The sequence below is a fragment of the Panthera onca genome, chromosome D1, assembly GCF_046562875.1.
Source record: "Panthera onca isolate mPanOnc1 chromosome D1, mPanOnc1 haplotype 2, whole genome shotgun sequence".
Classification (NCBI taxonomy): domain Eukaryota; kingdom Metazoa; phylum Chordata; class Mammalia; order Carnivora; family Felidae; genus Panthera; species Panthera onca.
The window spans coordinates 93357029-93377982 of NC_138348.1; the positions used below are offsets into that span (position 1 = coordinate 93357029).

The following is a 20954-nucleotide window of genomic DNA, read 5'->3' on the forward strand; positions in this document are numbered from 1 at the left end:
TCTGCAATTGAGGGAAGAATTACACGCGTCCATCAGATTTTCCCAGTCTGCTGGTCGTGGCAACTGGTCCTGGGAAGACACTCCTGTTTTCAGCGGTCCCGGTGCCCCGCTCCCCAGAGACCAGTCCCGGATGGTTAAGAACAGGTGTTTTCTTAAAATAGACAAAAGTAGCTAGATTCCACAAAAGGTAGGACCACCTATAATGGTTGCCTAGTGAGCACCCTTCAGACAAAACAACAGCACCGAGAAATGGAGCAGGACTGACAAGCCTGAGCCACAGAAAGCGGGGCAGGTGGGGGCTGGTCTTTTTTCTAACTTGGTGGGAAAGGCAGGGGCAGGACACACACAAGCTGCAGGGGATGGTGCTCCTGCATGTGACCGGGGCCACCGGAGGACATCTTTAGGGAGGGCTGACCAGGAAGCAGGCCCTGGAAGGGGGTGATAATCCCCCCTGAAACCAAGGCAGCTCTACCTGGAGGCCACTCTGAACTCAGAGGCTGCGTGAGGCCGGGCCTGGGGGACACGGTGCTGCCTGAACTACCTTAAACCGGCCCGTCTGGTCTGGAATGTCATAATCTCAGGATGAGAAATCAGTGCTCCGGATACATATCCGTTCCTCTCTATTTGCTTTTCCTTTTTTGGATTTTGTTTTTCTTTTAGTTTCCTGGTAAAATTCCTTTTGAAAACATTCCAACCCTGTTTGCCAGACCAAAGGAGAAAAAGGGATTTGTGCACACTTAGGTCAAAGTGGCAGGAGAGGTCAGAGGCCTGGGCTTGGGGTGGGGGTGGGGAGTAGTGGCCATCCCCTGAGAGCCCAGAGCAGTTCCTGAGCCTGGGGGTGAAAAAATGAGAAGGAAACAAACCACAGAAAACCAGTGAGTGGCATGGGCTGTGGGTGGGGGAGCAATGGTCACTATGGCATTCGGGGCCAATATTTTAAAAAATCCTGTGTCAGCCAAACCCATCACATTAGGGTCTCTCCTGGCCAGGAGGTATCTGTTTGCACACATCCAGGGTCAGGGAGCCTGACAAAAGCCTGTTTTCCCTTCTTGGCTGGGGTTTCCCCCATCAACTCCTTTCTATTATTTTTTTTAATTTTTTTTAATGTTTATTTATTTTTGAGAGAGTGACAGACAGACAGACAGAGTGTGAATGGGGGAGGGGCAGATAGAGAGGGAGACACAGAATCTGAAGTGGGCTTCAGGCTTTAAGCTATCAGCACAGATCCTGATGCAGGACTCGAACCCACGAACCATGAGATCATGACCTGACCCAAAGTTGGATGCCTAACCGACTGAGCCACCAAGGTGCCCCAACTCCTTTTTTGTATTATTATTGTTAGGGGCATATTTCCCCCTAGAGAAGAGATAGACCCCAGAGGAGGGCACCAAGGGAAAGCCTGGCTTAGTTGTCTGAAGGTGGGACAAGTTTCAGCTCCTTCAGGAGGCAGGCCAGGCCAGCATCTCTTAGCCCCTGTCCTCAGCTGGTGCTTTTGACAGAAGAGTTTCAAGCGAGTGCCTTGATCTACACTGTCTCACAGTCTTTCTTCCCCATGCCCCGCATGAAACCAGACAAGCAGGGCCCAGAGCTCTGAACAGACTCTTTTTATTTGTCCCTTTTACACATGAGTTTCAGGTAGAAAGAGGTGGAAAGTTTCAGGTAGGAAGAGCTGGCTCTCTGGCTTTTAAGCATCATTGCTGGGAGGGAAGAGGCCCCCCCCTGCTCCTCTCTGCTCACACCCATTTACCAGGGGGAGGGGCTCCCATCCAAGGCTCCCGGCCCAGGGACAAGCCCTTCCCCGTGGAACTCCTGATAGCCTCATCCAGGGTCATCTTGGTTCCTAGAGAGAGAAAGAGGCTAGTTTGCAAGGCCCTAGGCCCTGGCAAACAGGCTATAGTGGAGAACGTGCCTCTTTTCTCCTCAGCCCTCCTCCTGAACCCACTCTCCTCTGGAGAGCCCAGGCTCCTCCACATATCACCTTGTCCTCACCCTTTGTCACCTGTTCTCCAGGATCCCTCCCTTCCCCCTCACCCACTGGGTCCCCTCCTTTTTGTCACTTGCTCAGAAAGCCCTTCTCTCCTTTCCTGTTTCCAATCATCCCTTGGCTCGCCCCTCCTAGTCTTCTCGTCTCCCATAGTTTGCCTACCCCAGCCCCCACCTCTCCGCGTTTCTGTCCTGGTCTTTGGCTCCGGCTCCGGCTCCGTCCAGGGCCCCGGGAGCCTCGGGAGCTGCTGGAGCCTCTGGAGGAGTTGCTGCCAGCTGTGGAACAGGTGCTGGTGCCCTGGCCCCGGGACAGGAAGCTGGGTCGGCTGTAAGGGAGCCAGGCCTCTTCTGCAGCACAAGAGAGAAGGGCCACCAGGCCCGGGCAGAGAGCAGAACGTCACTGTTTGCCCACTGTACCACCTTGACTGCAATCCCAGATCTGGAAGGAGGGTGGAGGACAGGCATAGGGCCCAGGCCCTTCTGGGGGCTGAGGAGACATAGAACACCCAGCACATGGCCTTGACATAGCACCTGCTCAGACACCCAGAGGGAGCTCCCGGGCAGAGGGAGCCTTGGGAAAGGAGGGACAGAACACGGAGCCCCACGCTTGCCTCTTCTGGGCTTCAGTCCTGGGAAACTATACAACTTGGCAACTTCTGGGGATCTTTCCCAGAGAGAGCTACAGAGACATGTGTAGGATTTGATCAAGTGCACGAACCCCGCTGAAGATGAGGGGTGAGCTGGGTGAACATTAGTCCTTCATGGCTGTACTACACTAGCCGCCAGTCCCACCTTCTTGGGTAGGGATGACCTTCTGGCCTTTCCTGGCCCTCCTTACCATCCAGGTGGGGACCCCGCTGGGCCCCCAAGGGCCCGGCCTGCACCATTCTCCTCTCTCCACTGAGCTCCCGTTCCCGTTCCAAGGAGGACATGCTGCCTGCTGCCCTCAGCCCTGTGGCCCAGATTGCCTCTTCCTCTGGTGGCGGCAAGGGTGGCGGGGGCAAGTCTGGGGAGAGACCTGTTTTCAGCAGAGTCTCCCGCTCCTCCTGATACCAGTCTTCCTCCCACTCCTACTCCCTGGCACCAGGAGGCTGCGAATGAACAGCCCAAGATTTGGGTGCACGTGCTTCCTCCTCCAGCACCACCCCCCCCCCCCAAGCAGAGCTCACCCTTGGTTTCCTGCCTGTTCCCCCTCCTTTCACCATCTCTCAGGCCCCTGGCACCCTCACCCCCAGGACTGTGCTCCCGTCGGTAGGGAACAGCCTTGGGTTTCCGGATTCGGGCACGGGGCACTTGAAGTGGAGGAGTCATCTCCCCAGGCACCTGCCGGGTTCTCCCTGTAGCATTAGGGGACAGGAAGAGCAGGTGAGACAGAGGATCAGGAAACAGGCTTGAGGGTTAAGAAGAAAGAAGCTTCCGAAGGGTATGGAGAAGTAGGAGCAGGTTAAGGCTTCTGCAGACTCACCTGGGGCACTGCTGGCTGTACTAGGGACAGGGCTGGGGCTGAGGTGATGGGAGGCTGTGGGTCCAGCACCCAGGCCAGCAGGCCTCCCTTCATGGCTACTCAGAGTGGGCTGGGATACACTGAGAGGGGAACTTGGACCAAGGGGCACCCTCCTGCAATGACATGAGGCCTCAGCATTTGTTCATGCGACAAACGCTAAGTGCCTACCATGTGCTAGACACTCAGACGAATAAGGCACAGCCTGCCCCCAACAAGGCTCCCCAGCTAGTGAAGTATGAGGAGAGCCATGTCTTTGAAATGCCCAAGAAGCTTGCAGAACCAGTCCAATGGAGAAACAGTCTGAAGGGAGTGAGAGACCTTGTCAGCCTCCACGTTCCTTCCCAAATCACACTTCCACTGTGACGTGGCCATGAGACCTCTGCGTCCCAGATTCATCCATCCATCCATCCATTCATCTATCCATCCAGTCATCCACTCCATAGATATGTACCCAGGGCTTATAATGTGCAAGGCATCATATACCTCCCTACCTGGGCATCTGGTGGAGATGGGGGATGTCAGTGGGGGGCTGGGGAGGGTCAGGAGGTGAGGGGGTAAGAGTGGCTGTGGACTGCTGTCCATAGGAAGATGTGGGAGAGGGGGCTTCCCCTTGGGACGGAGGGACCAAGCACCCTCCACTGGAGCTGGGCTCTGCCAGGTGGCTCCTCTCAGGCATTGGTGGACACCACTCTTCTGGCTCTGAGCTGGGGGCAAACAGGGGTGACTGAGTAGCTTCCATACCTCCCCTTGGCCTTCCAGTTGCCCTCTTCCCTTCCTCTCCCAGCACCTCTGCCCTCCCCCTGCAGGAGACCCTGCAGTCCCATCTGTATAGGGCATCCGCAGCAGGGCACATCCTTACCTGCCCTCCAGCTCCTCCTCAGGCCCCTCTAGGCAGCTCAGTTCACAGGAAGGGGGAGGTGGTGGCAGGGCTTCTGGCCAGTTGAGAGAGGGCATCTGCACAGGTTTTCCCAGAAGCTTTACTTTGCCTCCCCTGGCTCCTGAGGAGGGTAGGATGGGGACACACCAAGATAGGAGGCAGATGAGAAATGTCAGAAAAAAAGTGCTGGGCTAGGTCCCAGAGGGGAACGGTAGAGGATATTCTTTGGGGATCCTCTGCTCAGAGCTAAAAGGGGGGGGGGGGTATCTGGAACTACAGTCATACCACTGTTCCCCTGGCTCCATTCTGGAGGAGCATACTGGCTCCAGGTGCCTGGATCCCCTGAGGGATTTGGGGGGAATCCCCCATGGAAGGTCTGCAGCTCCTCCCCAGCTGGGTCAATGGTGCTGTAGACAGGACCCTCAGTCGGGGCGGCAGGACCCCGGGCCGTCTGAGCCAGGTACAAGGAGATTCCTGCTTCTGAGGAGGAGAAAGAGGGAGGCCAGGGGGGGAGGCAAGGGGCAGGGGGCAGAGACAGAAAAATAGCGGACAACAGGAGAATGGAGGGCAAAAGGAGATCCCACCGGACCAACTTCTCCCCCTTCCCAAACCTTACTTCCAAACCGGGGTGAAGGTTAGGCATGAGAGAGGCTCCCCCAACTCATATCTTCCCCAAGGACTGACCAACCTCAGGAAGACTGGCAATCCTCGGCTCCCTTCAGTTTGCCCCAGTAGGTTGAGAGGAGAGAAGGGTGTTGGGGGCCAGGTGGGCCCCTGAGAGAATTAGAACTCCTCACCATTGTAATATCTGTCATCTGGGTCAGGATTGCTGGGGCAGCAGCTTCCCCTGGGCTCCGGGGCTGAGGGGCTTCCAGATGGGTGGGGCCACGAGTCTGCTAGCCATGGGTAGGGGGCGGGGCCAAGGCCCATGGGTGGCCTGAGGGAAAGCACGTGAACGCTGGGGACTGAGAGCCAGCGAATGTAAGAGTAACCAGGAGTCCTAGGGCAGTGATGGAGAATTTGGGGGTGACAGGTGGGAGGCAGCGTGGGGAGGCACTGAGGCCTGGGGAGGAAGGAGAATAGTCTCTTGAGGGAGGGGATTATCCTTGAGAGATGAATTAAGAGGATTACCTGGAACTGGCTCCAGAGAGGCCCTCTGAGTGTGGGAAGGACACTGGGGAAGATGAGGGGGACACTGAGTGAGAGAAGGGCCCGTACTTGGGGTCTGAACCCCACTGGAGCAGAGATATCTTACCTGCAGGTGTGTAGGCAAAGGAGGCTTCCGAAAAGAAATCCATGGGAGAAAGAGGAGGGTAAATGGAGAAAGGGTCAGAAATACTCACATTCTTGTCCCCTTCTTGGCCCTGGTCCCAATTCCACCACTCAACCTGTACCCTGGACCAATTTCCTCAGAATTTCTAGGAGTGGGACTCAAGCATCAGTATTTTTCTAAAGTTCCCAAGTGATTCTTATGTGTAGCCAAGATGGGGGGGCCCCCTGATCTCAGAGACCTCTGAATCTCTCCAGATACGCCCCTTATGGGGGAGCAGCAGAAATCAAGTCGCCCCTCTCAGCGGGCCCCACCTTTCCACCCAGATCCCGCCCCACAATTTAACGTCCAGGATCCTGGCCACCCACCTGCTGCTAGGCCCCGCCTTTCAGGAAGTGAGTTTTCCCCCTCTCCAGAATTGCCCCTTCTATACAGAGACGGATGGCAAAGCCCGCTGTCTTATCGAGGCATCTTAGGGGGAAATTTTACCCCTCTCCCCAGATTCAGGTACGGGCCCCGCCGTTCCCCCAGTCCCGTCGGCTCCCTGCCCCATCTTTGCGTACCCTGCCCCTCTGCAAGGGGCTGAGCTGTAGTGCGACCCCTTCCTTCTGACCACCCCCCCCCCCCCGCCCCCCTACTCACCGAGCCGTGAGCCCCTCCCATCCCGCTCTCGGTTCCGCCCGCCTCCCTCCCTCCAGGCTCCGCCCACTCCAAGGCGCTCCTCTCGGTCTTCCCAAAGCCCAAGTGCGCCCCTCGGCCCGCGCAGGCCCCCAGGTCCCGCTCACCCGTGTAGTGACTGAGCTCCTTGCGCTGCCTCCGGCGCCGGTAGAGGACGCCGCAGAGCCCGAGGAGCAGCGCCCCGCACGCGGCGCCGCTGCCCGCGAGGAAGGCAGGCTCCCACAGCACCCTCGCCAGCCGCTCCGCCAGCCCCGGGCCCACCTCGAGCCCAGGCTCCAATCCCGGCGGGGAAGCTGTAGGGGTCAGAGAGGTGAGGGGACTAGGGGCCTGGAAACCCGGGAGCGAGGAAGGGGTCATCCCTGACCCCGCAGGCACGGTTACACTAGGACCCCACTTCAGCTCCCCAGCGCACCCACCCCCACCCCCACTCCCACCCCTGGACTCACGCAGTTGCACTGACACCGGGGCACTGGCCACGCCCACGCCCACGCTGGTGGCCGCCGCGACCTGGGTCCGGTAGAGAACACCGGGCAGCAGTCCCCGGAGCACCGCGGAGCGTGCCCAGCCTGCCGCAGACCGGTTGAGGTGGAAGCGACTCTCATTGCCCAGGCACCATATCTGGGGAGACGAGACCCGGGTTCAGAGAGTCTGAAATGGGATCCTGGCCTCACGTGGAAACTTGAAGCTCTGAATGGTAGAGGGGGCTTAGCCAGGCATCGTTCAGCCTGGAAGGATACTCTTGAAACCTCTCTGCTTTCCCCCAACCTCATCTCCAACCCCAAAGCCAGTCCTGGGTTTCCTCCTCCCTAATCCTAGCCCCTAGGTCCTCCCTCTCCCTCCCCTCCCCAGTCCCTTCTCAAACCCTGTACCTGGTATTCCTTGATGATCCCATTTTGCTGGGAAGGGAGTGGAGGTTCCCAGGACACTGTGACACTGCTGTTGCCTTCACCCCCCAGGGCTACTGTCACTCCCTGGGGGGGACCACTGGGGGCTGGGCCAGGGTAGAGCATGGTGAGAAAGACACAGTCATGCCAGCTACCCTTCCTGCCCCAACCTGCCCCCTCCCAGGTTGACATCTTAGGGAAGGGAGGTATCTTTTCTTCCCACAACTCCCCTTGCTCTCCCCCCGCAAACCTTTATCCTCCCCCACTCCCTCTTTCCTGTTGTCTATTCATCAGCTCTGTGCACCACCTCCCTTACCCTCCTCAGGAATGCTTCTGGTCATGAAGGGACTTTCAGGCCCCAGCCCCTCCTGGCCTTGGGCTTGCACCTTGACCTGAATTTGGGTCCCTGGGGGGAGTCCTCTTAGCACAGTACTTTGCTGGCTTGGGGACTGTAGGTCCAGTACTGTCCAGTGTCCCCCATCAGGGCCTGCTACCTTCCAAGACACTCGGAAACCTTGCACCAGCTGGACTGGGCCATCTACCTACAGGAGACAGGACAAAGCATACCAGAAGGAGAGGTAAGGACCACACAAGTCCTCCAGGTCCTGTCCCTCCTCCACTTACCTGTCTTTCCCAGCCACTCACTTCCCACTTTCCCGTACCCATTCTTGGAGATCTCTACCACCCCCATCATCGTCCCTGCCCTTAACCTCGTCCCCATGCCACACTCACAGTCCAGGACACCTGCAAGGTCCGGGGCCCAAGGACTATGGGCTCCTGCATACGCACGGCCACTTCAGCCAGTCCCCTCTGGCCTCTCCATGGGTCCTCCACTGGCCTGGATGGGTTGCTGTCTATTGACCAAAAAGCCCACTCAGCAAGGGCCACCAAGGATAGAGTCCGACTGAAAGTGTGCTGTACAGACTGTATCCTCAGTCCTCCAGAGCACACCCCAGCATCAGGAGGGGGCTGGTCAGGGGAATAGCTTCCAGAGGTGGGCCTGTGTGTCCAGCGAATGTGAATCTACTTTCTGCATAACCACATATGTAGCCTTTAAAGACCTCAGTTCCTCATCTCTAACATGAAGATGAACTCTCCAGTGTCCCTTCTAGTCCTCATAAGCTACGTTATCTGTGGGTAAAAGGCTCAGAAGTGAGGGGCTACCAGGATGACCCAGTTTCCCTCTCTCCCCTCTTCTCTTGTCCCTAGATGAGAGGGAGGCCTGACCTACTCCAGGCTGGGCCACAGTAGAGACATGACACAGCAGAAGAGAGTGGCTGTGCTCCCGTGGTTTGGGGGGAGGCGTGCTCTGCAGCATTTCATGCCATAGCCTTGAGCCAGGGACTCTGGCCCTACTCACCCCGGGTGCGGACAGGCTCAGAGACGGGGCTGGGCTCACTGAGGCCCCAGGCTCCCACAGCTCGTACCAGGAACAGATAGATGGTGTTGGGCTGCAGACCGCTGACAGTGTGTGTCTCCAGCTGCACGCCATCTGCCACTGTCCGCCACGTGTTGCCAGCTACTTGGCTGCAACAGGAATGGGGTGACAGACTTGTCTGAGCCTGGGGACCCCTCATCCATTCTCTGTGGCCCCCTACTATCTCCTTGCCCTGGGAGAGGGAACTGGCAAAACTCTCCCCACCATAGCAAAGACCCTAAGGACATAAGATTCCCTTCTTCCAACTTTCCAGGTTTGCTTTCAACATTTTCTCCATACCTGAAGGCCTCTATCACGTAAGAGGTGACTGTGGCCCCGGCCTGCGGGTTGGGCTTCCAGGTCAGGGTAATGCTGTTCTTGGTGATCTCAGTGACCAGTGGCTGAGAGGGAGGCCCTGGAGGGGTACTGGGCTCCGTAGGGGGCTCTGATGAAACTCCCCAGTCCTCTGCAGTGAGGCGATAATCTTTCAGTAGAAGGATGGGAAAGGGACGGCACCTGCGTCACCCGCCTCCTTCCCAGAGAAGCTCTGGGGCTGTGGCATTTGTAATGGTGGAGACGGGGATGTGGTTACTGAACTGATCCCTCCTCACATCTGCCTCCCAAGGGCATCACTTCTGTCAAGCTCCTCCTCACCACCATGGCCGTGGCATTTGGAAGATAAATCAGTTCTGGGGCTCAGGGAGGTACTGAGTACCTTCGAAGCAAGTTTGGATGAAGGTGCTGGCAAAGCAAGGGGACAAACAAAACTCACCCCGCCTCCTAAGCCAGCTACTCCATGTGGCCTCCCCTGTGGAACTCTTGGCCACACAGCTGTAGAAACCCATGTCCATCTCCTGCAGGAGAGGGTAGAGGACTGGCAAACAGAGTGGATCAAGGTAGGGCGAGGGGGTGGCGGTGGGTATACAGAAGGGTGGGAAGGGCATTGTACACTTTAGACGGTCTAAGCAGAGGAGCAGAAATGGAGTTAATCCCAGAGGGTACTTCCGAGATTTGGGCATGCGGACTGTGTGGCCATTCTCGGTTACTCAGGGCCCAGGGGTGAGACTCACCTGCACCCTGGCGATGTACAGGGTACCGTTGGCCATTAGATTGAGTTGCACGTCGTCCCCCTGCAGCCACTGCCCGTCCTTCTTCCACTGGATGCTAGGTTGAGGGTTCCCAGTCACTCTGCATGGCAGCCACACAGAGGAGCCAAGTGCCAGCGTCTGATTGGCTGGTCCCTGGAGGATGATGGGAGGCAGCCCGTCCAAGGAGGAGGCTGAGAGAGGAAGAACTTGGGCACCTCAGGAGAGGATCCTGGGTTCAGGAAACCAGACCCTTGTCCTCCTTCTCTGCTCCTTCAGCCCTCCTTCCCCTGGAGATTGGAAGGGTTTCGATAACCATCTGTAGTCTCTGCCTGGAACCAGCCATCTATTACTGGCTTCAGTAGCTGATTTCCTAACTTCAAGGCCATGTCTCAGGAACACACCCCTCCCCTTGCAGATATATGATACAGAACCCAAGAAAAACAGATGTCCTTAAGCCATGATTTCCTTCCAGGCCATGGGGCCAGGCCTCTCTCCATGAGCACTTACCTGCTTTTACCTCCAACAGGGCCTTGGCCAGGATGCTGCCGGCCACACTAACAGCCTGACACACATAGTAGCCAGCGTCCCCACTCTGCACATCAGTAATGTTGAGCTGGCCTCTGGGAGAGACTGAGAAGCGCCCCTTGGGCTGAAGTGGCTGACTGGGGAAAAGCAGGACCTGTGGACAAAGCAAGGAACCGAGATAAGGAATGAACAGGCAGCTGGCAGAGAGATCCCCATTCCCATCAAACCCCCGAATTCAGAGAATCCCTAAGGTTCTAGTTCATACTGTCCCCAGCCAGTTATATGACCTTGGGCAAAATAGTTAGATTCACTCACAAAAATGTGGAAATTTTATGAGATGATATTGGGGTGCACTTCCCAGCTTTGTGATTACTAGTTGGGAAACTCTGAGCAACTTATTTAACCTTCCTGAGCCCCAGTTTCCACAAAGTTGATAGTCATGAGGATAGTCATGAGGATTAAATGATTAAACATATGAAAACCTTTTAATACATTGTGTGATAGTTGTCAAAAACTTTCCCCTTCTTTCTGGCTTTAACATTTTACGTTACCTAGATACATGGAAGGTAGGGAAGGTGGTTGGGTCACAGGTAAATGGCACCAGGCTGATCCCCTGATGGATACCTACTCCCACCCTCTACTACCACCAGCATTTTTATTCATTTAAAATACAGCAATCCCAGATGCTAGAGAAGATATTGGAAAATTGTGGCTGTGGATTTGAAATGACGTAGTGGGAGAGCTGGTTTTCCAGGGAGGTGGAGTTAGGCAGACTTATTTTATTATACTGACCCTGCTTCCTAGGAGCAAAATGCCCACCTTTCACCTAGTGGGCGGGACTCGTGTTGTAACTTAAGTTAATGTTCCTTCCTGTTGTGCAATCAGCAATTTGTTGCCGAAGATTGGAGAGGGGTGCCTGTGAGCTCCCCCTGGTGGAAGTCCCTTGTAAAATGATGAGCAAGTAATGCTGTTCGCTGAGCAGCTTTGGTACAGTACACACTTTCCAGAGCAGCATATTAAAGCCCAGACCCCAGGGGTCTGGGAGAGGAGGCATCCAAGTGGATGTGCTACATCCTCAGGGCAGCCTTGCCTAAAATAGAAGGATTCTCCAAGGAATTACCATACAGGACTATTTCCTTTCACCTAAACATATTATCAGTTTTTTTTTTTTTTAAAGTGTTCAGTATGTTAGCTAGCCCTTTTATATTCATTATCTTATTTGACCCACCCAAATAACCTGCAAGCGTTTCTGGGAGGACCAAAGGTAAAACAGAGAGAAGTGTGCAGAGAATACAGAAGCAGGGAGGCTAAGACCCAGAGGAGAAGATTGTGGGAAGGCCCACCATGCAGCTGGCCACCTACTTGACTTCCCTCCTTCTGCCAGAAGATGGCAGGTGGGGGGTTTCCTTTGGTCTCGCATTGGAAAGCCACGCTCTCTCCAGGAGCTGCCATCTGGTCCTGGGGCTGGGTGACCAGCTGGGGAGGGACTGGGAAGGGGGAGGGGATAAAGGAACAGGGAGTCAGGGTACTCAGAAGGGAGACTGAGGGAACAGGAGAGAGAAGCCCAAGCTTGGCTTAACTAAGAGCAGATATCCATCTCTTGTTCAAGCCTGTTCAGCTCTCTCCTTCTAGAAGTGTCAAGGGATCCCCCACCACCACCATATCTCCCATTCTGTCCTTTGTCCCTCATTCTCCTCTTCATCCCATCCTCCCTGGTCCCTCATTTCATCCCTGCTTCTGACAGTCCCAGGCCGGCCCTCACCGTGAACACTGAGGGAGCCAGATGCTTCGGCACGGCCCACGCTGTTCTCAGCCACACAGGTGTACGTCCCCTCATCGTCCGCACTCACACGCCCGATCCAAAGGCTGTGGTCGCTCCGGATCTCATACCTGCTCCACTCCCCACCCCCAGAATGGGTTGGCCACAGCTAGAGACCCCTTCTCTCTCCCCCAGACAGACACCAGGATCAGGGTACGTAAAGACAAGGTAGGCCTCAACAGGGACAGAGGCTGGTACCCATGGACCCATAAAAGGAGCTGGGGACTGGAGAGGGGAGGGGCCACAGGCTCCAGGGTAACAGATTTCTCTGAGCTGTCAAGTGAGAGGGTGTCTGCCTGTCCCTTTTCTAGGGCAGGGTGTGCTCTTGAGTGGTTGGGTCTCCTTACAGGCAGGAGGAGGGGGCTTCTCACCTGCCTGTGGGTAGTTCCCCATCTTCCTTGCGCCATCTTAGACGAGGCGGGGGATCTCCTTGCACCTCACATGGGAAATCCACGGGGGCATCTGCCAGGACCACCTGATTCACAGGTCTACGCAGGAATGAGGGTCGCTCTATGGATCGGGAATGAGTGAATCATCAAGGGATCTGCACAGCTTCTTACTGCCCAGGCTGTACACCCCCATAATTCCCAAACTCCCTGTGCCTACCCAGGACCACAAGTTCGGCTGCCCCACTCTCCCGTTCTCCTGCCATGTTGGAGGCCACACACACATACATCCCTGCATCACTCTTGAGTGTATGTGACATCATCAGCTTCCCTCCACGAATCTGCAGAGTAATAATGGTAACTTTGGTCTTTTGTAACCATCAAAGTATATTTATTTATTTGATCCTCCTAGTAAACTAATGAAAACCTGTAAAGTTGACTCACTTATCAGATAAGGAATCCTTAAGTGATTTACCCAAGGTGGGGCTCAGGTCTGTGTTTGTTCCCACAGCCCAAACCACCTCCCACAAGTCCCTGGGGCATCTTGCTCCCCACCTAATTCATACCAGTTTCTTCCTATCCATCCTTAACTTATCCCTTACTTAATAGCTGCCTCTCAGCCTCTGGTCAGCTGATACCCTGACCTTAAATCTCCTGCCTTATCACATCTAAGACATTATTCCTCGCCCCTCCAAGACCCTGAGATTCACTGCTTCCTCCTTTGAGACATACCCAGCCCCCTAACCTGTGGTCCCACCTCTCATGATGGCTCTGGCCCTGGCCCTTAGTCAGATCCCTAGCCAGGGCACGCCTCCTCACCGTGATCCTTCCCTCCTCCTCCTTGAGTCTTGCACTGTCCTTCTTCCAAGACACGGAAGGCTCCGGGTGGCCACGGGGAGGTACGCATTCCATTACCGCTGGCTCCCCCACTGCCACCACCACGTTCCCAGGAGACTGCCGGAAATCATCACGGAGGACTGTAAAGAGAGACAGACAGACAAGGACAGAGGCAGAGACAAAGAGACAGTGAGAATGAATGACCAGGGGAATAAACGGGAGTAACTGGGTTAAGACACAAGGCAATTGTTTTGGGGAGGGCTGTATCACCAAAGACGGGAACTCTTGCCCAGGGGCCAAAATACCAGGGCCACTTCCTCCCTCCGGTCAAGGCATGGATGTTAGAGACCAAAGGTCACGGTCTCCAAAGAAGATGTTGAAGGAGCTGAGATCGGGCTGGTTCTTGATCGGATTATCTGGTGCCCTCCCGCCTGCCCTAGGCTGGGGAAGCAACCAAAGGACAGTGCGGACTCTCACCTGCCACTTCTAGCGAGGCATTTCTACTAGCCGCTGCCCCCAGGTAGTTGCGCGCCACGCAAGTGTAGACACCTTCGTCGGGCCGCGCGCGGCGCCCGTGAACGATGCGCGGGAAGAAGAGTGCCCCGCTGGGCAGCAGCAGGCGGTGCGCGCGCGGGTCCTCGCGCGCAGTGGCCACTCGCGCCCCATTCTTGTACCACTCGATGTTGGGCCGGGGCCGGCCCTCCGCGCGACAGGGCAGAGTGGCCGGCTCGCCTCTGGAGACCAACAGATCAGGCGGCTGCTCCACGATGCGCGGCATCGCGTCCTCCGGCTCGACCCTTGACGCTAAGAGTAGGGGTGTTGGCACAGAGCATTTAGACCGGGAAATTAGGGGAGAGATTGAGGCTCCAGAGAGAAAAATAACCACTCCTGCCCACCCTGCCCACCCTTTCTCTGTAGGGTCCATTGTCTCCTCTGGGAAGGCGCTCCCACGTTCTTGGGCTGGTGAGGACACACCTTACAAACAGGCAGATCGGTAGAGGAATCAGGACACCAACTCCTAGGCTGGCTTTCTAGGCTGCCCAAAGACAGACACTAGCCTTCTCTCTGGCCAAGTTTGAGTGACAGGGCTTCCCCTCCAGCCCACTGTTATTCAGTCTCCCACCCTCACTGGTTTTCAGATTGTCCTTGCCCCTGAAGACCTGCACCAGAGCTAACACTTGTTTCTTGGCCCTCTGCATGGCCGCGGGTCATAAAAATGGAGAATGGGGACAAGCCTGGAGTCCCTCCCTTAGGAAAGGTAAGAGGAGAGTGATCCGACTAGAGACTGGACTAGAAGGGGTTCTTAATCTGGAGCCCATGAATGGACATGGAGCCCTTCTTCTTCTTCTTCTTCTTCTTTTTCATTTCTTAAAAAAAATTTTTTTTTTTTTTATTAAGTAAACTCAATGCCCAATATGGGGCTCCAACTCACAACCTTGAGATCAAGAGTCACCTGCTCTCCCAACTGAGCCAGCCAGGTGCCCCTCTTACTGACACCCCAGACAATCATGCTTGGAAAAACCTGTAGAGTCACAGGACTTGAGTGAAAATGGTAGTGAAAATGTTAGTAGTGGCTCCTTTTCTAGAGGTGCAAAGTTTTCAACAGATTATTCTACAGGTTGATCGACAGAGGCTAAGAACCACTGGGAAGGGATTCCTCTCCTTCCTGTCTCATCAGATCCATTCACCTGGATGTTCTGTTCCTGCCTCTCACTTGGCCTACAGACTTCTGCTGGCTTCATCCTCTGCACTTGCCTTGGGATCCAGGATCCTGGAACCCATTAGGCTCAGACACTTCCAGCTTCTTCTGAAGTGGATTCGTAACCCATGGTGGCCAGTAGGCGCCGCTGCTGCCTCGCGTGATTTGGTGTCCTCCGATAACCAGGGACTACCCCCGCTTCTGTTCTCTACCTTACCCTTCCCCGCCCGCGCCCCTCCCACTCTGTTCCAAAACCCGCAGGGACCTCCCTGTAGCTTCACGCTTCGTGTGGGATGGGGTTTCATTTCCCCACCCCTACCCTGAGAAGTTCTTATGGAGACTAGGCCGGAAGGAGGTTGCCCCATGCTGGTACTGTCCCGGGGAGAATTTATTTAACTGGCTAGGACCAGATTAGTGTCCCTCCTACTTAGGGAAGGGAGTAATTTTTCTCCGGTTGCTTCCTTCCAAATGGAGATCTCTGCTTCTCGGTGGTCTCTTCCCCTGCACCTCGTCCCCGTCCGGTTTAGACAGACCTCCATCCTGAGCGACACTAGAGTGGTGAAGAGCTCAGGGGTCGTCCTGGAACCAAGTAGGGCTGGGATCTCAGATTTGACACTTCCTGACTGCAAGAACTTGGGCAAATTATTGAATTTGTTTGAGTCTCAGTTTATTTATTTTAAATATGGGAGTAGTGACAGGGTTGTGTTAAGATCATAATATATGTAAAGCAACTGAGGGAAGGCTCAATATATATGTCAATTCTGTGATGACTTGAGGGCTCTCCCTCCCTGGCCTACCTTAGCTTATCTTGGCTACTATAGTCTATACCTGACTCAGATTCTAACAGGCCCCAATATTCCTTTGTTCCCCGTCACAAATCGTTAGAGTGTACTGGAAATAGGTTTGTTATTGCTAAGCTTTACGTTGCTTCTGTGACCCCTGGGGTACTTTTCATCTTTTCTGAATTTGTTTCCTCACTTGCAAAATGTGGCCATCAACACCTTCCCTACATACCTCCTTACATTTTCCAGCTTGAATGAGACAGCGTGTGGTGGAACCTACACCGTAAGAGCGCTGGGGGAACGGAGGTGTGTCTGGGGCGTCTGTGAGAAGGGCTCTCTCTGTGCCTACCCTCCTGGGAATCTACAGCGGGTCAGGAATTTGGAGACCTCCGGCTCGTTTCCGACTTTCTTCGTCCCTGCTCCCTCGTGTACATACCACACCCTTCTGGTCGGCCCTTTCCCCCTAATTCCTGTAGACACAGCTGCAGGCGCCCTTTCCCTGGAATTTCTTCCCTGTCATTCCCGGTCTCAGGAGAGGCTCAGACAGCAGCTAATGAATAGCTAATGATCATGCTAATAGGGCTCTGGGGCTCCTCCCCCAGCACCTGGAGTACCCCAGACACAAACACATGCACATTGTCTAGGTCTCCTTTACCGTCATCTTCGAGTTTCCAGCGCCGTGCTGCCCCTAGATTCGAGTGGGTGGATGTCAAGGGATGGGGACTGGGGAGGAACCACGGGGGAAATCACCCGCAAAGAGGTCCGGGAAAGCGGGGGATTCCCGACACCGCCCGCAGGGGGCGCGATCGGGCCTCTCCCCAGACTCCAGGAGATCAACTCTGGCCGCCTCCCCGCCGCGCTAGGGGCGAGCGCGCTGTCTAGTCATTTATTAATCACCGTAATTAGCGGTAACGACCTCGCCGCCGGCGCAGCCAGCCCGCCGCAGTTCCGCGGGGTGGGCCGGGGTGAGTTCCACCTCTGAGGGGCAAACTTCTGAGTTTCCCTAAAACGGTCTCAGCGTCTGTCGCCCTCTGTAATAAACACACCCAACATTTTAGCTTCCTCACCCTAATCCTAAGTGAGCTCTTGGAAAACTTAGGGTCCCGAAGGAAAACTTGCTACCTGGGTGAGTCACTAAGTGGCGCGGCTTGGCCACCGCGTTCCCTCCTCTGCCCTCCCTGCAGTGCGTCCCAGCCACTCTAAGCTCCGTAGCTGCCCGTCACCAGCCACGGTTCTCCTCACTTGGGGCGGCAGTGGCGGTCGGTGGGGCAGGTGGAGAGCAACGGACTTAGCAGCCATCTCCTCCGAAGCCCTCGATCTTCCGTCGATACCTCCACTCGGGTGCTAGAAGCTCCAAATTATCCCCTGGTCCCCAATCCGGAGGAGGCGCTAGGAGGCGCCGCTTGGTCCCAGTTTTTGGGACAGGAGCTCTTTGACCTCCCCTTCCACGACGCCATCCCACCTTACTCCATCCCTTGATCTGAGGTCCCCATGGAGCAAGGTCTTACCGTTGAAAGAGGGATCGCCGGGGGGCAGCAGGCTGTGGTTGAGCGCCGCTACCGAGGAGTTGAAGCCGAAGAGCAGGTCACTGGAGTTGGAAATGTCCCCCGCCAGGGAGTCCGCGAACAAGTTCATCTGCAGCAGTGTTTTGAGCAGGTAGCGCAGCATGGCGCGACCCAACTGGGACCGGGGCGGGGGGCTCGGGGCCCAGCCCCTGGGTCTGAGACCCGCGGGCCGGGAGCCGTAAGCCCCTCCACAGCCTCTGCGCACTGCCCCAGCCACGGTGCCGCTCTCCTGCCGGCGCGCCTGGGTACGGTGCGTGCCTCCGCGTGCCCTCCTCCTTCCCTCGTCCTTCTCTCCACCCCCCAGTGCCGGGGTCCCCCGGGAGCTGGGCGGGCGGAAAGCAGGTGCCACGCCGATCACGGCGTAATTAAGGGATTAATCCGCCTCCTTCCACCCTCCCATCCCCACTCGGATGGCCGCTAGCAGGGCCAGAGACTAGAGTTGCGTAGCGCGCGAGTTGGAGTCCCCGCCCCGCGCCCCGCGTCCTGGTCGGGTTCTGGACACCGCAGGAGAGTTTCCCTCCTTTCTCAAAGCAGCCAAGATGAGGGGCGAGGCTCTGTCGGACTCTGCCCTTATGACTGACTTTAAAACAAGAATCCCATCTCTCTTTTAACGGCCCTTAGGCAAAAGAGCAGGACCCTCTGGCTGTCAAAGCCCTGGCTTTCATTTCCTCCCAAGTCCGGGGTCTTAGCGGCGCAGTGCTGGAGGCTGGGGTGGTTTGGAGCGGAAGTTGGGAGTGGGTGAGGAATAACTGCATGGCACGTCCACCCCTTTACCCCGCGGCCGCCCGTTTGGCAGCCGAGAGGTCAGGGGACAAGGTGCCGAGTCTTGAACCGGAGTCCTGCTTCAGACGCTCTAATCTACTAGTTCTTGCAGGAGGCTAAGAACAAGGATAAAACCGGAGGGGGGGCGGAGCCCCAGGCTCCCAGGCATTTAACAGCTATATGCATACCTCTGGCATCGATTTGCATACTTTTGCATTACTGTGCTCTGACATTGTCTATTAAATTGTTTTACCTTCTTGAGGAGACTGAATGAATCAGATAGTCCAGGACAAAGACAAAGAGAGCAACATTGTTTCTGTAAAGGCAAGTTCAAGAAAAGAGGAGGGGTTGATGCAAAACTCGTTCACATCCTGATAACGGTCTTTCCCACGGGGAGCAGTGGGGAGAAACCATGATCCCCTCTCCTCCGTCCAGACTGCTTCTGAATTTTCTGCAGTTCTTTTTACCTGAAGATCTAGTCCCCCACCGCCCACCCACCCGTCCACTCGCGCGTGTACACACACACTCACTCGCTCACTTTCCTAGGCTGGAGATAGCATTGGGGTGTCAAGGGAAGAGAGACCGGGGGCTTCCTATCTGGGGTAAGGTCGTGTTGATGGCTGAGTGGTGGAGTTCTAGCTCAGTCATCAGTTTCTGTATGATGAGATCACCTTAGTGGGGTCGCTTCTTCTGACCTGGGAGGGGCTAGGTGAACAGGTCGAGATCCAGAGAGGCGTCTGCTATACGGTCGTAGAGCTCCACAGTAAGCACACTCAAGAGTTGGAGTATTCGGGCAGGCAGCGCTCCAGTGAACCGGAAACTTTGTCAAAGGATGGCAGGCTTGTCCCAAAACTCCACCCTCAATCCACACGCTGGCCCCTGTGGCCTCAAACTAACAAAGTAACAGGTATTTAGGTATCTTCCTACCCTCTCCAGTCAGCTTTGCCCTGAATTTAGCAAAGCCGGAAGCAAAGGTGCTGGGGGTGGTGGGGGTGGTGGGGGTGGTGGGGATTGGGGCGCGCAGACAGAATTGTGGGAGGCAGCGCCCTGGGAGCTGTTCTTTCAGCACCTCCTCTGCCCGTGCTGAACTTGGGGTCTGGCGCCCCACAAATGGCTTAAATCCGAGCAGACCATGAGGCTGAAATGAGTTGGGGTAGATGAGAGAGGGGTAGCGACACATTCTCTCTAAAGCACCAGGATACTAAAAGATGGGATATGACGCCTGTCCCTTACCCCAGGGCCAGGCTGCATTCAGGTAACATAGAATCTAAGGGATAGGTTTCCCTCACCAGAAATCAACCCGTTCAGGAATGACCAGCCCAGAAATGCGTTCTGATCCCATATATGCCAATTAGAAGACACCATCGCTCTGGACTTCAATTTCCTCATCTGTTAAAGAGAAATTGTACTACTTTCTCTGCTCTGATGCTTCAGATTTCTGGCTGGGGGCCCTCTGCTCTGCCTCCTGCTGACTGGGGTCACCCAGGTTCCATCACACCAGGGCTAAGGCAGGACAGAAATCCGGGGTCCTGGCACCTGGCCCTGCTGTGGGGCGTGGAGGGTTGCAGTAGACAGGAAACTGCATCCTGCCATGTGGCTCCTGCCCCATCCTAATCCCCTGATTTGCTCCCTGTCGGCCTCTCAGCAAACACAGCGCCTGCCAGTGTCTAGGGGCTTGTCACCCTGTTAGCGGATTTGTTCCCTGAGACGGCGCAGTTAATTGGCCCTTTATGTGGGGATCAGGGCGTATTTGCTCAGGGTTCCCTGAGCGGAGGCTGCAATTCAGCCCATGGGCGAGGCTGCTTCCTAATCCCTGTCATCCTGATTTGGAGGTTTGACAAATAGTGGGGCCACTCTCCTTTCCGGGACCCTCCTGGCCTGAATCTCCCATTCCTCTTCTACACCTCACCCCTTCTTGGTACATTCTTTTTCCTATCCACACCTTTCTTCTTGTTTCTCTCTGTTCTTTCCTTCCTTTGTACTTCTCTGTATCTCCAGAATACTCTCCCATTAAACCAAGTCAGACCTAATGACAAAAATTAGGTGAATACTCAACTGGGGGTATACTGGAGAACAAATACCTCCCAAGTCTAAGTTCCCTCCCCCTGCCCAAGTGTTCCTAGAACCCTAGAACCCAGAGAAAAGACAGAGAAGGCCCAGCAGGGGTCACACCTTCCAGTTCTGCAGCCCACTCTTTCCCTTCCTTTCTTTACTTAAAGTCAAAGGGGCAGCATGAAAACTGGCCCTGCACCTTTTCAAGTACAACTTTTCTCTGGGCTATTCCCAGAGGCCATTATAGAAGGAGTTTGCCTCCTATTTGTCTCCTCACTGGCCGCCCCTCTCCTCCCACAAAATACCAAACTCTGGCTTCTACCTCTTACGTAGAGAGAGTAAGTAACTCTATCTCCATTTCCTGACTTGTAGACTGTAGGTGCTTGTGTAGCATCTGAAACACTATGTGTGCATTGCAATCACAGGGCCCTTGTGTAGGGATCCATTCAATTCATTTGTAAGTTTCCACCTTAGGCTGAAAAAAGAATCAGAGTCGAGTTCTGGGCCCATCCCTTCTACTGTGTCAGGAGACTACTTCTTTTCCAGAGACTTATCAGTAATAGAGTCTGCACTTTATTTTTTTTTTATGTTTATTCATTTTTGAGAGGGGGGAGGGGCAGAGAGAGAGGGAGACAGAGGATCCAAAGCAGTCTCTGTGCTGACAGCAGAGAGCCCAATGTGGGGCTCAGACTCACGAACCCTGAGATCATGACCTGAGCTGAAGTCAGATGCTCAACTGACTGAGCCACCCAGGCGCCCTTAGAGTCTGCACTTTAAAAGGAAGTGTAAGGTAAGGAAGAGAAAAGGAAGTTTGGAAGTTAGCAGA

The 20954-nt window shown here is 55.3% G+C and overlaps 1 protein-coding gene across 6 annotated transcripts; it reads right to left on the bottom strand.

Annotated features, from left to right (window-relative positions):
- Nucleotides 1–1589: 1589 nt before the first annotated feature.
- On the bottom strand, nt 1590–18526 carry ROBO3 (roundabout guidance receptor 3). 6 transcript variants are annotated; one of them, XM_078432911.2, is made up of 28 exons: nt 17258–18525; nt 13746–14072; nt 13251–13408; nt 12652–12772; nt 12417–12555; nt 11989–12116; nt 11589–11713; nt 10209–10380; nt 9684–9892; nt 9386–9467; nt 8914–9097; nt 8557–8723; nt 7929–8050; nt 7513–7738; nt 7182–7303; nt 6759–6930; nt 6420–6605; nt 5620–5643; nt 5496–5538; nt 5162–5301; nt 4650–4844; nt 4347–4485; nt 3979–4191; nt 3449–3600; nt 3153–3320; nt 2822–2989; nt 2147–2331; nt 1590–1840 (listed from the first exon to the last, which is right to left on the bottom strand). In XM_078432911.2, the coding sequence occupies exons 1-28, from the start codon at nt 17415–17417 to the stop codon at nt 1829–1831; spliced, it is 4239 nt and encodes a 1412-aa protein (XP_078289037.2). In that variant the 5' UTR covers nt 17418–18525; the 3' UTR covers nt 1590–1828. The 6 variants fall into 6 exon arrangements, with proteins under 6 accessions (XP_078289037.2, XP_078289038.2, XP_078289034.2 ...); XM_078432912.2 differs by having other exon boundaries at nt 3213–3320; nt 8914–9079; nt 17258–18524; XM_078432908.2 differs by having other exon boundaries at nt 5496–5643; nt 17258–18526.
- Nucleotides 18527–20954: the final 2428 nt, after the last annotated feature.

What these genes read in the sequence shown, in the direction of transcription:
- ROBO3 (XM_078432908.2), bottom strand. Translation starts at nt 17,417, where the DNA reads ATGCTGCGCTACCTGCTCAAAACACTGCTGCAGATGAACTTGTTCGCG. An exon ending in AGGAGGAGGGAAGGATCACG is followed by an intron (nt 12,773 to 13,250) that starts GTGAGGAGGCGT and finishes ATTACTCTGCAG; the next exon opens with ATTCGTGGAGGGAAGCTGAT. An exon ending in TGAGCCTGTCCGCACCCGGG is followed by an intron (nt 8,051 to 8,556) that starts GTGAGTAGGGCC and finishes TTTGGTCAATAG; the next exon opens with ACAGCAACCCATCCAGGCCA.